We start from the raw sequence: 15,679 nt of genomic DNA, 5'->3' as shown, positions 1-15,679 counted from the left end.
TCAAATTAAAAAGAGAATATAGAGCCGGGTGAAAGGGGCTCATGCCTGTAATCCCAGCACTTTGGAAGGTTGAGGCAGGTGGATTGCTTGAGGCTAGGAGTTTGAAACCAGCCTGGCCAACATGGCGTAACCCTGTCTTTACTAAAAATACAAAAATAAACCAGGCGAGGTGGCACACGCCTGTAATCCCAGCTACTCAGGAGGCTGAGGCACAAGAATGTCTTGAACCTGGGAGGCCAAGGTTGCAGTGAGCCGAGATCGCACCATTGCACTCCAGCCTGGGTGACAGAGTAAGACTGTCTCAAAAAACAAAGTGAATACAGAATATGTCAAATGGTGATAATTACTATGAATGGAGGGAAAAAACCAGGGCAAAGAAGATAGGGAGTGCTGGCAGGGTCTTTATGTGACTAGGTTATGTTGGAGCAGAGACCTGAAGAAATAAGACAGCAAATCATGCAAAGAAAGAGTATGTTAAGCAGATGGAGCAGTGAGTGCTAAGGCCCTTAGTGTCCTATTAATCCAAGCTCTCCTCATTTCTAGAATAGAAAATCAAAGATGTTAACTTAATTGTAAAGGATCAATATGTACTACTGTACATATTCATACAATTTGACAAATCATACAGAAGTGCATCTACATACCTATAAAGTCCTGTTCTTGTTATTGCATAAAATCACTGTTTTTGGTATAACACAACTTTGCAGATAGGAGTTTGAAAAGTCCATCTGTGTGATTTATTTGAGTGATTAGGGCTAGGTAAAAGATGTTCAACAGACCCTGAATAGTAAGCAATTGTTATATTTGAATAATATTTTTTTAAAATACATACTCTATGTACTTGAATCCTTAGATAATGTAACTATTCTTCATTCCATTTAAAATATACAAGAAAGAACTATAAACCATGACACAATCATTAAATTAGACCTGTGTAGAATACTCTCAGTTGAACAGATCTGCACTTTGTTCCTCCTTTTTCTTTCCTTCTTTTTTTTCTTCCCATCATCCCTCCCCTCCTTCTTTCCTTTCTTGTTTTCTTTTTTAACATTTTAGGATCATTATCACAACCAAATTTTTGACTGGCAAAAATTAGCCTTCAAAATCAATGATTTATCACAATGGAACACAGAAGAAAAACTTAGCCTAACTTCAAATAGGCTAAGATGTTGATAAGCCGATGAGGAATTCCCACCATTTAAAAAGTGGCTTTCAAGATGGAGAACTCTGCATGACAGTGCACCAAGGCCCTGTAGGTTTCAGTGAATTTTGTGTTTATTCCCATTGTCTATATTCTGTGGGTTTTGTTTTAAATAACCTGGCAGAATATTTTATGTACAGATTCTAGTATTTTTATTCACAACCACACTTCTAACTTCAACAACCGTATTCTCAAGAATGCAAGGTATTTTTAACATCAGAAAATTTATTTTTCAAAAGTCATTAGTTCTGCCCATGTAGCTTTTCATTACAATACAGACATACCTTGTTGTATTGCCTTTTGCTTTATTATGCTTCATTTTTTGCGCTTCACAGATACTGCGTTTTTTACAAATTGAAGGTTTGTGGCAACCCTGCATTGAGCAAGTCTATTGGCACTATTTTTCCAATGGCTTGTACTCACATTTGTCTATGTCACATGTAGGTAATTCTTGCTGTATTTCAAACTTTTTAATTATTATTGTATCTGTTATGGTGATCTGTGATCAGTGATCAGTGATGTCACTGTTGTAATTGTTTTGGGGCACCACATTATGCCCATGTAAGATGGCAAACTTAATTGATAAATGTTGTATGTTCTGACTGCTCCACTGACAGGCTGTCCCCCCATCTCTCTCCCTACCTCAGGCCTCCCTATTTCCTGAGACACAGCAATATTGAAATTAGGCCAGTTAATAGTCTTACTGTTGTCCTAATTGGCTTCTACATATTCAAGTGAAAGGAAGAGTCACATGTCCCACACTTTAAATCAAAAGCTAGAAATCATTATGCTTAGTGAGAAAGGCATGCTGAAAACCGAGACAGACCAAAGCCTAGGCCTCTTGTGCCATATGGTTAGCCAGATTGTGAATGCAAAGGAAAATTAAACGTGCTACTCCAGTGAATACACAAATAATAAGAAAGAAAAACAGATTTATGGCTGATACAGACTTTTAGTTGTCCGGATTAAAGATCAAACCACCCACAACATTCCCTTAAGCCAAAGTCTAATCCAGAGCAAGGCCCTAACTCTTCAATTCTCTAGAGTCTGAGAGAGGTGAGGAAGCTGCCAAAGAAAAGTTGAAAGGTAGGCGGGGTCCTGTGGCTCATGCCTGTAATCCCATTACTTTGGGAGGCTAAGGTGGGTGGATCGCTTGAACCCAGTAGTTCAAGACCAGCCTGGGCAACATAGTGAAACCCTGTCTCTACACAAAACAAAAAAATTAGCTAGATAGGGTGGTACACCCCTGTAGTCCCAGCAACTCAGGAGGCTGAGATAGGAGGATCACTTGAGCCCAGGAGACAGAAGTTGCAGTAAGCTATGATTGTGCCACTGCACTCCAGCCTGGGTGACAGAGTGATACCCTGTCTCAAAAAAAACATGAAAAGTGGGAAGGTAGCAGAGGTTGTTGGTTTGTGAGGTTTAAGGAAAGAAGCCATGTCCATAACATTAAAGTGCAAGATAAAGTCCCAAGTGCAATGTAGAAGCTGCAGCAAGCTAATCAGGAAATAGAGTTAAAGTCACTAATGAAGGTGATGCATTCAACAACAGATTTCCAGTGTAGATGAAATAGCCTTATATTGTTTTGGAAGAAGAGACCACCTAAAACTTTCATAGTAGAGAACAGAAGTCAGTGCCTGGTTTCAAAGCTTCAAAGGACAGGGTAACTCTCTTGTTAAGGGCTAATGCAGCTGGTAACTTGAAGTTGAAACCAATGCTTATTGACCATTCTGAAAATCATGTGGCCCTTAAGAATTATACTAAATCCACTCTCCCTGTGCTTTACGAATGTAACAATAAGGCATGGATGATAGTACATCTGTTTATAGCATGGTTTACTAAATACTTAAGCCCACTAATTAGACCTACTGCTCAGAAAAAAAAATCTTTTCAAAGTTTTACTGCTCATTGACAATGCAACTAGTCACCCAACAATTCTAACGGAGATGTAAAAGGAGATTAATGTTTTCATGCCTATTAATATACAGCATCCATTCTGCAGCTCATAAATCAAGGAATAATTACAAGATTCAAGTTTTATTATTTAAGAAATACTTTTTTTTTTAAAAGAAATACTTTTCACAGGCTATAGCTGCCATAGATTACAGTTCCTTTGATAGATCTGGGTAAAATCAATTAGAAACCTCTGGAAAAGATTCACTATTCTAGATGCCATTAAGAACATTTGAGATTCAAGTGGGGGGAGTAAAATAGAATTAGAAGGAGTTTGGAAGAAGTGAATTTCAGCCTCATGGACAGAGTTCAAGATGTCAGTGAAGAAAGTAACCACAGATATGGTAGAACTAGCCAGAGAACTAGAATCAGAAGTGGATCCTGAAGATATGACTGAATTTCTACAATCTCATGATAAAACTTGAATAAATGAGGTGTTGCCTCTTACGGATGAGCAAAGAAAATGGTTTCTTGAGATGGAATCTTCTTCTGGTGAAAATGCTGTGAACGTTGTTGAAATGACAACAAAGGATTTAGAATATTATATAAACTTAATTGATAAAGCAGTGGCAGGGTTTGAGAGGATGGACTCCAATTTTGAAAGAAGTTCTATGGTGGGTAAAATGCTATCAAACAACATTCCATGCTGTGGAGAAATCTTTTGTGAAAAGAAGAGTCAACCAATGCAGCAAACTTCATTTTTGTCTTATTTTTAGAACTTTCCACAGCCACCCCAACCCTCAGCGAACCCTACTTTGATTAGTCAGCAGCTCTCAACATTGAGGCAAGACTCCACCAGCAAAAATATTACTAAATTATTAGCATTTTTTAGCGATAAAATATTTTAAAATTCAGGTATGTACTTTTTTTTTTTTAGACATAGTTGTAGACCGGCACGGTGGCTTACGCCTGTGATCCCAGCACTTTGGGAGGCCAAGGCAGGTGGATCATGACGTCAGGAAATCAAGACCATCCTGGCTAACACGGTGAAACCCCGTCTCTACTAAAAATACAAAAAAATTAACCAGACGTGGTGGCAGGTGCCTATAGTCCCAGCTACTCGGGAGGCTGAGGCAGGAGAATGGCATGAACCCAGGAGGCAGAGCTTGCAGTGACCCCAGATTGTGCCACTGCACTCCAGCCTGGGCAACAGAGTGAGACTCCATCTCAAAAAAAAAAAAAGACATAATGCTATTGCACACTCAATGTACTACAGTATAGTGTAAACAACTTTTTTATTTTATTTTATTTTATTTGAGACGAAGTTTTGCTTTGTGCCCAGGCTGGAGTGCAGTGGCGTGATCTCGGCTCACTGCAACACCTGCCTCCTGGGTTCAGGCGATTCTCCTACCCCAGCCTCCCAAGTAGCTGGAATTACAGATACATCATGACCACGCCTGGCTAATTTTTGTATTTTTAGTAGAAACAGAGGTCTCATCATGTTGGCCAGGCTGGTCTCAAACTCCTGACCTCAAGTGATCTGCCTGCCTAGGCCTCCCAAAGTGCTGAGATTACAGGCATGAGCCATCACCCCTGGCAGTGTCAACAACTTTTATATGCACTAAGAAACCAAAAAACTCATGTGACTTGCTTTATTGCAGTATTCACTTTACTGAGATGGTCCGGAACTCAACCTGCAACATCTTGGAAGTATGCATGTAGATACTTGTGAGTTTTGTCCAGTCCAAACCTAACATTGACTAGAAGTCAGAAGTAACTCTTTTAGTTACTTTAAATGTAAAAAAATTACCTACCTTTAGAACAAGTAGGATATAACAATAGTCTTATTCGGTTGACATGAAACTTAGGGCAGCAGAAAGGGTTTTCTGATTACTTTCATCACTTTTTTTTCAGTGTGTGAGGACTTAAGAATTGGCTTTTCTTATGCCAGAAATCTCCAAGGGACCAGTCTTAAAAAGTGTATAGTGGTGGAAAAGTCATCATGAGCGGGTAGGACACCTATGGATCTGTGGAATGTCTAAACCTAAGAGCATCATTTACGAACACTTGTTACCTTGGTCCCTGTTATTAATCTGAGGACTGATTTGTGATATTGCAGGAGCATAAGATTTGGTAGACACTATCATTCTCAATTTCATTCTGGCTTGAGACTTGACCACTCATAGATGGCCCCCGTCATCATTTGATAGAGGGAGGAAAAAGCTATCCTTGAGGTTTTTGTTATATTTCTCAGTCACCGAGCATGTTTGAAATTCGTCTCTCTCAGGTCTCTGTAGGTCTCCTTTGTGAAAAGAAAAGAACCCTCTTATGGATTTCTGGCTCTTAAAAAATAGGGTCATCTGGTAACACTGGGCCCCTAACATCGCATGGCAACAGTGGGCGGCAGGTGAATTTTAAATAGGTGCAGGTTGACTTATTTGCTACAGTTCTTATTCTGTGACTCTACATCTAGTCAAAGCCTTTGCTCCTTTGTTTTCTTACAGTCTCCTTTAGGCATTTGAGTCTGTGGCCCTTGATGTAAAGAAAACTAAGCCCTGAGAGAGAGTGTTTCTCACTAGCTGAAATCTCAACATGCTGTTTTAAGCTTTGCACAAAGTTAATTCAGTTGTACTAATGGACTGCAAAGTCTGATAATTGATTCCCAACTTGTCCTGAATTTCAGATGGCCTATATGAAAATCCAAGTAGCAGTGTGACTCACTGCCTGCACCCTGTCATTTTTCCCAGATGGTGAAGGTTTTTGAGGGAGCTCTCTGTAGGGTTCAGTGAAAGTGACATGTATCTGTTTCCCTGTCTGAGGATGCATGACCTCAAGCTTGAGATATCCACCCCTCAGTGAAATGTGTAGAGGAGATGTTTGTTTGCTGCTAGTACTTTGTTAGAAAATGATTTTTAGGGAAAAGGTAAAATAATGATGTTTCTTTTCAGGTCAAAGTAGTACATGCGTAGATTATTTGCCTTGGCAGGTTTTTCTTTTTTTCCTAGTATAGTTTCAGGAGGTCCAGCAGGGCAGACTTTGTGTTTGTGTTTGTTATGTTGGCTCTGGAATTGGCTGTCAATATTGTTGATGAACCTCTGATTAATTTTTAAGCAGTTAAACTATACTTCCAAAACTGGCTGATGAAATTGCTACTTTTCAGTTTGGGGTGATCCAAGAGATAATAACTCCCTGTTCCACGTAATAAATGTTTATTAAGCAATTATTATGTGCAGGCCTTTGAGCATAGTGCTAAGGGGCAGCGAGAGACCCAGAAACCAAGCCAGAGTGTGACCTGTGCTGTAAGTGCAATGGAAGGCTGTGGAATCAGGGAGAACAGAGGAAATAGTGTTTACACTGCTATGCCCTGCTATAGTCTTTCAGGTCTCCAGATAGTTTTATGTCTGTAATTTTGCTTCTTAAAACATGTATAATTATGTATATCTCATCCAGGAGTTTCACTTGGTAAAAAAAGAAATGTTTAGAACCATTTATGAGGTAGATTTACTTAGCACCATGGGTCATTTAGAGTGTTTATTTCAAGAATACATCCACTATCTGGTTGGTAACCTATTCTAACTAATTCTGTTCTGCAGGTATATAATCAGAGGATTTTGTTAAATAGGAAATTCAAATGAGTAACAGGAATTCAAAAATGTTTTAGCTCTTTTTTTTGCTTGTTTAGACAGAATCTCAACCTGTTGTCCAGGCTGGAGTGCAGTGACATGATCATGGCTCCCTGCAGCCTTGACCTCCCAAGACTCGGTGATCCTCCCACCTCAGCCTCCCAAGCAGCTAGGACCAGCAGCATGTACCCCACGTCAGGCAAATTTTTTTTTTTTAAGAGATGGGGTCTCCCTATATTGCCCAGGTTGGTCTCAAAATCCGTGACTCAAGTGATCCTCTCACCTCGGCGCCCCAAAATGCTGGAATTACAGGTGTGAACTACCACACCCCAGCCCGTTTTTAGCTCTTAACTTTTATAATGAAGATAATATCTTTTTGACAAAATATCTAAGTCTAGCACTTGTGTAGGCTGTTTCCAGACTCCAGAAGCAGTACCCATTATGACAATGAAGACATGAGAAGTACACAGCAAGTCATTGGGAGATATTTGCTAGTTGTGTCACCTAGGAAAGTTATTTAAGTTCTGTGAATCTTAACCATAGAATAAGGTTGATAGTACCTACTTTTAGGGTTTTAGGGAGAACTAAATAATCTGGTACAAGGGTTTGGCATGTAGTAAACAGTAAATACTTGCTATTATATTTTTAAAGAGTTTTTTTTTTTTTAATTATATTGGGTCTTTTAAATTATCTTCATTTGTTCAGTTTCATGTTTGTGGTTGTTAGATTTTTTTTCTTTCTTTGGTCCATGGAAAATGATCATGAATCCAGATCTCTGGGCCAGTAGTAATACATTTGAGGATCATAAATTAAACTTTTGAGAATGCAAAATGGCTACCAGACCCTAAGCCTAGCCCTCAGCCAGGTCATTCCCCTTTACCTTTTTGCCCCTGTCCATTTTTGTCTCACAGGAACATAATAGGATACTCGGGGACCACCCCAGACATTAATAAAAGAGCCAACTTTTTTTTTTAACCCTTTGTATTTGCCAAGGCCTATGTAAGCACTTTACCTATATTTTTAGGTAATCTTCACAGCAGCACTCTGCAATGAGTGTTATGATTATCTTCCCCATTTTACACATGAGGGCACTGAGGTTTGAGAAATCTTTCAGTTAAGTAAATTTTAGAGCTAGAATTCAAAGCCAGATCTAACTCCAAAGCCGAAGCCTGGAAAAAGGGGAGTTGGGCTTTGTGGGCTCAAAGGTGATTCACCCCAGTTCCCAGTCCCTCGGGACTTCATGCTCTACCAAGGAAGTATAGCATTTTTGTTGCTTTCTGAGTATTCTCAGTCTGCTCACCCTGTGCAAGCACCTCTTTATTGGCAGCATCCCCTATTAGATTCCTGTGGCTGCTGTAACAAATAAACTTAATGATTCAAACAACAGAAATTTATTTGCTCACAGTTCTTAATGCCAGAAGTTCAAATTCAAAGCATTGGCGGGACCGTACTTCCTTCAGTGGCTCTTGGAGATGCCATTCTTTGGCTCTTCCAGCTTCTGGTGACTGTCAGCATTCCTTGGCCCGTTGAGCAGCACTCCAGTCTCTGCCTTTGTCTTCATATGGCCTTCTCTTCTGCATCCTTTAAATCTCTCCTGTGTGTCTGTATGCTTGCCATTGGACTCAGGGCCTACCCCAATAATCCAGGATGGTCACTTCTTCTCAAGATACTCAGTTAGATCTGCAAAGACCCTTTTTCCAAATAAAGTCACATTCACAGGTGCTGAGAATTAGGACGTAGTGCCATCTTTCAGGGACCACCATTCAACCCACGACACATGCTGATGGGTGCATTTCAAGCAACCAGGCAAGCTCTTGTCCTTTAGCATGCACTGTGGGCAGGTATGACATCTAGCCAAAGCTACTTTTCCTGTGCAGTGGCTGATTATCTGCAAGATTTTACAACTTGTTTTAAGGGTGTCTCCAAGATTTTAATATGAATGACCCCAACTTAACTAGAACTAAAACCTCTGGGGCTTCCCCTTAAGTGGTTGCCTATCTCAAAAGGTTTTATTTTGTTGTTTGTTTTGTTTTAGATTGCTGACCTGCAGCTGCATAAACTGGATGAACTGGACTGTCTGATTCAGGGCCTGCTTTATGTCGACTCTGTTGGCTTCAACGGCAAGCCAGAATGTTACTATTTTGAAAATCCCACAAATCCTGAATTGTGTCAAAAAAAGCCGTACTGCCTTGATAACCCATACCCTATGTTGCTGGTTAACATGGGCTCAGGTGTCAGCATTCTAGCTGTGTACTCCAAGGACAACTATAAAAGAGTTACAGGGACCAGGTAAACATGTTTCCACTTGTGCTTGAACCCAGACCTCTTTCTTGATGATCAGTTTATAGTAAAAGTTTATGCATATTGAATACATCTTTAAAAGAAATATCTTGACCTCCTTGGCCAACCAAAAAGAATATCTCAAATGGTGTGTTAAAGTGGTATGTGGGTGATTTATATAAATGTTAATAAAACACAGTCCTTGCCTTGATAGAAATTTTGGTTAGATTGAGGGAAGAAGGATTGCACACACCAGAAATTTGCCAACAAGGGGGTATACATTAAGTGTCAGATGATTGGCAGGGTCAGTAGAATTCAGATGGAAGAATACTTGGGATGGTCAGAGATGACTTCAGAAGAAACCTTCTTTTGGACCTTCATTGATGCCTAGCTCGGAATGACTTGCTTGAAATAATATACCAATCCAAACAACAAACCAAATTTGGTCTACAAAGAATGTCTTTTTACCCTCAGCCAAATGCTCCACCTGAAAACGGGAATAGTCAGCACACCTCGTAGGGAATTTTGGAGTGGAGTAGACAGGGAAACAGCACCATGGCCACAGTGAGGCAGAGGGACTTGTTTTTTAGTGCACACACCCCAAGGCCCATGTAAGAGCCAAGGGGCTCAGCTTCCTGTTAATGGGGATTCAACATGGGAAAAACATCTGGGGTCAGATCTCTCTAAAACATCACAGTGTAAACAAAACTAAATAGGTTTTCCTTAATTCTAGGAGGAGAATTTGGTATGAAGCATTTCTCCAGCATGTGGAACCGTAGAACCCATTTTTAGAGGAGCATCTTAGGAGATTAGTGCCATGCAGAATGTACTTTGGGATTTGGTGTTGAAACCTGGGTTTTTGATAGCTGCAGATATGTCACTTCTCTGGGTCTCAGTATCATCATTTCTGCCATGAAGGGGGTTGTTTCTTAGATTACTTCTACAGACTTCTCCAGTACTGAAATTCTGCAGGACTACTCACCCATTAGGAGGAGAACATTGCTTTTGCAGTACATTTCCATGACTTGTGATAGATGAGTGGCTCCCCACTGAAGAGGCGAAGATTTAACAGTGTCCCCCAGGATATGTTTGACATTTTTTTTCTTTGGTTGTTACAACTGGCATCTACTGGGTAGAGGTCAGGGGTGCTGCTAAAATCCTGTAGTACATAAGGCAACAAAAAATTATCGAGCCCCAAATATCAGTAATGCTGCTGTTGAGAAACCCTGGCATGCATGTACACACACACACACACACACACACACACACATATACACATTCTAACTGAAGCCTACTTGTGTCCAGAGTATAGGCTTTGTTTTGTAAGTTAATTGCTACCAAGTATACATTTTCTTATTGAGAATATAGAAGCTTGCTTGCTCACACAAGAAACAAAACTGACTCCGTGACCTCATGAGGACTATCAGGAGTATCAGAGACATGAATATTTCAGCCTAGCTGGTTTAACGTTAGGGAGTGATTTGATAAACATATAATTTTTAAGAAACTACAGACATCCTCCCAGAAGGAGTAATTGAATTGGTAAAGCTAGTCCCAAGGTAAGAGCAAGCTATGCGTTGTTCACAATTAGAGATATTTACAGTTTTATCAACACTTAACAATTTAATGAATTACATCACAGGGACCCTTTCTTAAACTTGGAGGCTCCATGGATCTGGGTCATCTTGAATAGCTGCGAAGAAGCAAACTGTCGTGTTTGGCTTCTGTTATATGTGTAATAATGTCTATAAATATTGGTAAATGCCCTTTAATGTCCAGTATCCTCCAGTCATCAACAAGTTCTGTCTGGATGTTCCAGCTTCCCTATAAACTCTCTCTTCAATCAGTAGCTTTGGAAAGGTGCTACCGAAGCCTGCAGGTTAATAGAGAACCCTTTCAGGGCTACCACGAGAGGGGAGGGGAATGAAATATCAAGTCTGTGGGGCTGTGATCCTGATCCAGAGTTGTTTTGCCAAAGGTTTCTTTTAATTCAAGTTAGGAAACCTCTGACATAAACGATTACAGTTGGCAGTGAAGTTAGTATCTACAGTTAGCGTGAGTGTGTAAAACACATTTTAGGAACCACTGTTTTAGCAAATGGCTTAGCTTTAAGTTTTGCTACTCCTATTGTGAACTGATAGCTGTCACTCCAGGTTTTTTCTTATTGTATTATACCTGATTTTCCCATTAAACTTTAAAGTTGTTTATTTTCAAGAAGCTACACAGGATGTTTCCTTTTAAACATGATTTCAAATGATTTATTTCAGTGTTACATATAATTTTGTTGCATCCCAGATTGGGTAGCAACATTTTTTTCCTAGTGAAACAACTCCAATTATAGAAGTCAATGGAAAAAATAGTACTTTATAGCTGACATTAGAATGTGTAGTTTGTTAAAAGAGGAATGCACATGATTTTGAAACTTTGGTGAAAGTAGCAGTACATCTCATCTCATTATTTTGGAATCTGTTTTAAGGGCATGAGCACTTAACTGAAGGTTTCTTCTGCTGTTTCCTAAAATCCCCCACTATGATGTTGTTTTGTTTGATTTTTAAATGGTGATAATATTCTACAGCTTTTTCTTGCATTTTTTTTGTCTCTTATACACTGAGGGTTTTTACTGTATGCCTACTGAAACAAACAGATGTATCTGACTGTGAGCAGGGAAATCACTTGATTAAATAATGGTTAGCAGGTTGAGGACATTAATAAAGTGCTGGGAGACATTTGGCTCCTCTGCAGCTGTGCATTCTTTCCTCCTATCTGCAGTGCACTCGCTGTCAAATGCATGCTCGCTTTACCTCATTTGTTCCAATTCTTTATGTGGAATCGTCTGTCATCTTCCAGTCATACAAGGCACTTGCCCTTTTTCATTTATACCAACACATCAGCCAATGAGTTACCTTCTTTCTAAGTCAGCCAGTGTCTTCAGTTGCCTACCTTTGAGTGGGTTGTTGAATGCCTCGATTAATACAAATCCTTAATGTCCAAAGAAAGGTTATTCGTGGGGGTGAAAGATATTTAGAAGCTAGAAATGGGAGCAAAGACGTCTTTCTAAAAATACACAGGGAGAAAGCAAACCAAATCCAAATGGCACACAAACCAGAACATGTTCCCACACTAGCTTTGTAGGTAGGCTGAAACCAGCAATGTAGAATGACATACTGCATTAAATGTAAATAAAGATAAACTTTCTTAGAGGAAATCCAAAGTTTCTACTGTGACTAAGTTGTGAAGGTAATAATGTACATGGACCTCTTCTTTTACTCATGGAACTGCATCTACAGTTTGGCTGGCTGCTACTGGTGGTGCCTAGCTACATAATTTTCCATGAAAACCCATAATTTCAATCATATATATATATATGTGTATGTGTATGTGTATGTGTGTGTATATATATATATGAGTAAATTAAGTAAAATATATATATATATAAAATATATATATATATATATAATATATATATATATATATATTTTTTTTTTTTTTTTTTTTCTTCAGACGAAGTCCAGCTCTGTCACCCAGGCTGGAGTGCAGTGGTGCAATCTTGGCTCACTACAATCTCCACCAGGGTACAAGTAATCCCCCCACCTCAGCCTCCTGAGTAGCTGGGATTACAGGTGCATGCCACCACACCTGGCTAATTTTTGTATTTTTAGTAGAGACAGGGTTTCACCGTGTTGGCCAGGCTGATCTCAAACTCCTGACCTCAGGTGATTCACCTGCCTTGGCCTCCAAAAGTGCTGGAATTATAGGCATGAGCCACCACGCCTGGCTTCAATCACATATATTTTTATACAAATGACAATTTAAGAATATTACACATAGTTTCGCTATTTTATTTTATTTTATTATTTTTTGAGATGGAGTCTCGCTCTGTCTGTCGCCCAGGCTGGAGTGCAATGGTGCAATCCCGGTTCACTGCAACCTCCACCTCCTGGGTTCAAGCGATTCTCCTTCCTCAGTTTCCCAAGTAGCTTGGATTATAGGTGTGAACCACCACACCTGGCTAATGTTTGCATTATTCATAGAAACGGAGTTTCACCGTGTTGGCCAGGCTGGTCTCAAACTCCTGACCTCAAGTAATTCACCCGTCTCAGCCTCCCAAAGTGCTGGGATTACAGGCATAAGCCACCACACCCAGTCAGTTTCGTTTTAGATGCATCTTCAAGAACTATGTACCTGTCTACAGTTTTGTACCTTCTTGTTAACAGTTATTGACCTTAAACATAACCTTAATCCCAAATTGATTTTATTCTTAGAAGTAAAAGCCAGTGCTCAAACACAAATTGAATTTCCAAAGCTAGTAGCTTCTTGGGGCTTTAGAACAGATGGATGTGAGCAGCTCTTCTTCATTTACTCTTCTACATGGTAAAGAAATAGGAAAACCTATGTCCATTAGCTTCAAGAATCAATGCTTCTTTTCCTGCTGGGAGTTCACTGGCAATACTTTACTCTGAATCTGCTTTTCTTTCCATTAGGTAACTTTGATATTAATACACAATTGAGTTCATTCTTGGCTACTGTAATTACTTTCTAATTTTGTCTAGGCTATTTTAGAGGAAATTTCCCCCTAAACAAGTCAAAGGTTTTTAAATGTAGTTCAACCATTGGAACCACTTTATGACCTTTGTTACTGTTTTTTACTATTGAGTGGTAAGTAATATATTAAAAAACCTTCTGGAGAGTCTACTAGAAAAAAATTCAGTGTCAGATCAATGGTTCCCTTCTAGAAATATTCAAGGAGGCTAAATGAGATTATCTCTGCTAGAGAAGCAAGGTCAGGTCAAAGACAGCTTTTAAAACTGGCCAGTCCTGGCACAATCCTGTGTCAGTTTTGTCATCAGAGGGTTTGGCTTCATAGCTGTGAACTATGCTTTATGTACACACAAATTCTTTTTCTAGGTATTTATATTCAGCTGCATATGGTTTTTTAATAGGAGTTATTTCTTGGTTGTTTGCTGCTTTCAGACCACCCAAATAGAAGAGATCATGATTTGGCCCCATTTCGTAGGTGGGAAGGCTGAACAAAGCACTCAGGTTAGTGGTTAGGTGAAGGTCTCACAACAGAAATCAGTGAGAGTCTTTCTTTGGTTTTGTTCTCAAATTTAGGGGCAAATTTTCCTTGATGTTTATTTTTAGTCTCTGCCCTCTTTTCATATCCAGTCTACCCTAAAGCTCTGTTGCACCCTAGCACTTTAATTCAAGTGCCCCTTTGTTCATCTGCTTTTATTCACCCATATTAATAGTCTTGACGTAGTTGGGGACTTGGATGGGCATATCTTAAAGTAAAATTTAAAAATAAACCTTATTGTTCCTTCAGTCTTGGAGGTGGAACATTCCTAGGCCTATGTTGCTTGCTGACTGGTTGTGAGACCTTTGAAGAAGCTCTGGAAATGGCAGCTAAAGGCGACAGCACCAATGTTGATAAGCTGGTGAAGGACATTTACGGAGGAGACTATGAACGATTTGGCCTTCAAGGATCTGCTGTAGCATCAAGGTAGAGATTAAGTAGCTAGGAGCAGTAGTGATTAAACACAAGGCAGCCTCTCCACCCTGGCCATTCACTAAGTTATGTTTTAAAATGTCAATCCACCAGCCTGGTGCAGATACCTGTTGTATCAGAGCTCAGACTTGATCTCCTGCCCTTGATGAAGCACTGAGATATTTAGCTCTTGATGCTTGTTCTTAAAATAAGGCAACTTTGAAAGAAGGTTCTAGAAAACTGCAATAGTTTCACCTGTTTCATTCTTGTCCAGATATCTAGAGGCATTAAAGTTTTTTCCCCCATCAATGGACATGCTACTTTGTCCCTATTAAGAAAAGGGCAGTCAGCCATGCATACTATAATCTTGTCTGCTTATAAACCATAGTAGCAAAATTGGATCACTTGAGTTTGAACAGTTACTCATAGAGCCTTCCACAGTACTTTGGTGGAAGGATGGGCCCTGCCTGAGGACGATTTTGAACACTTTCGCTAATATTTCCAACATAGCTTTGGCAACATGATGAGTAAAGAAAAGCGAGATTCCATCAGCAAGGAAGACCTCGCCCGGGCCACATTGGTCACCATCACCAACAACATTGGCTCCATTGCTCGGATGTGTGCGTTGAATGAGGTAAGGCCTTACTCAACCTGGTGAAAGCTGTTTGTCATTCATACACATCATCTGGGCAGTGCAATACCTGCTGACTCTTACACAGCTGCATATCCTTAGGAAAGCTTCCCTTTACTATAGTCACACTTTACAGAACAGGAGGGGTGTGTGTTGGGGGAGGGGGAAGAATATATGCTTTATTTTTAAGAAGGCACTGGATGATAATGAATGATAATGTGGAAACATGATACAATTACAACCCATGTCATAGTCTCTCTAACCGTCATTATTGCCATGTGTCCACTGAAATGTGAGGAAAAGGTCTGAGCATCCTTGCACATAACTGCAGGTAAAATGCTCGACTTGCAATATTCGATATTCTCTCTGCTTTCAGCTTCTTTACAGTGTTGCCTTGTGGCATGGAGTTCAAGCAGCATTGTACAGGGCTATCAAAGCACAGAGAGCTTGCTACAGCCAAGGCCAGCCAGAGCCCCAGGTACAAAAAGGGGTGGAGCTGGTGACAGACAAAGTTTTATTAACATGTTTTGAAGCACTGCAAGATTCGCTTGGAAAAAATTGAACCT

At 39.8% G+C, this 15,679-nt stretch overlaps 1 protein-coding gene across 20 annotated transcripts in view; it reads left to right on the top strand.

The window, feature by feature from the left end:
- Positions 1-15,679, top strand: part of PANK1 (pantothenate kinase 1) — a 119,572-nt gene that overhangs the window by 94,258 nt on the left and 9,635 nt on the right. For 11 of the 20 annotated variants that reach the window (XM_065521129.1, XM_065521128.1, XM_074002175.1 and 8 more), the window contains 3 exons: positions 8,753-9,006; positions 14,321-14,497; positions 14,993-15,116. In XM_065521129.1, coding sequence (XP_065377201.1) covers positions 8,753-9,006; positions 14,321-14,497; positions 14,993-15,116 — 555 coding nt within the window. Of the gene's footprint in view, positions 1-8,752; positions 9,007-13,968; positions 14,038-14,320; positions 14,498-14,992; positions 15,117-15,679 lie in introns of those variants that run through there. The other 9 variants (XM_074002180.1, XM_074002178.1, XM_074002179.1 and 6 more) reach the window with 3 other exon arrangements.

This window comes from Macaca fascicularis, chromosome 9 (assembly GCF_037993035.2).
Source record: "Macaca fascicularis isolate 582-1 chromosome 9, T2T-MFA8v1.1".
NCBI classification, from domain to species: domain Eukaryota; kingdom Metazoa; phylum Chordata; class Mammalia; order Primates; family Cercopithecidae; genus Macaca; species Macaca fascicularis.
Note: the sequence above shows the minus strand (reverse complement) of the source record. Positions and strands in the feature narration are given on the sequence as shown.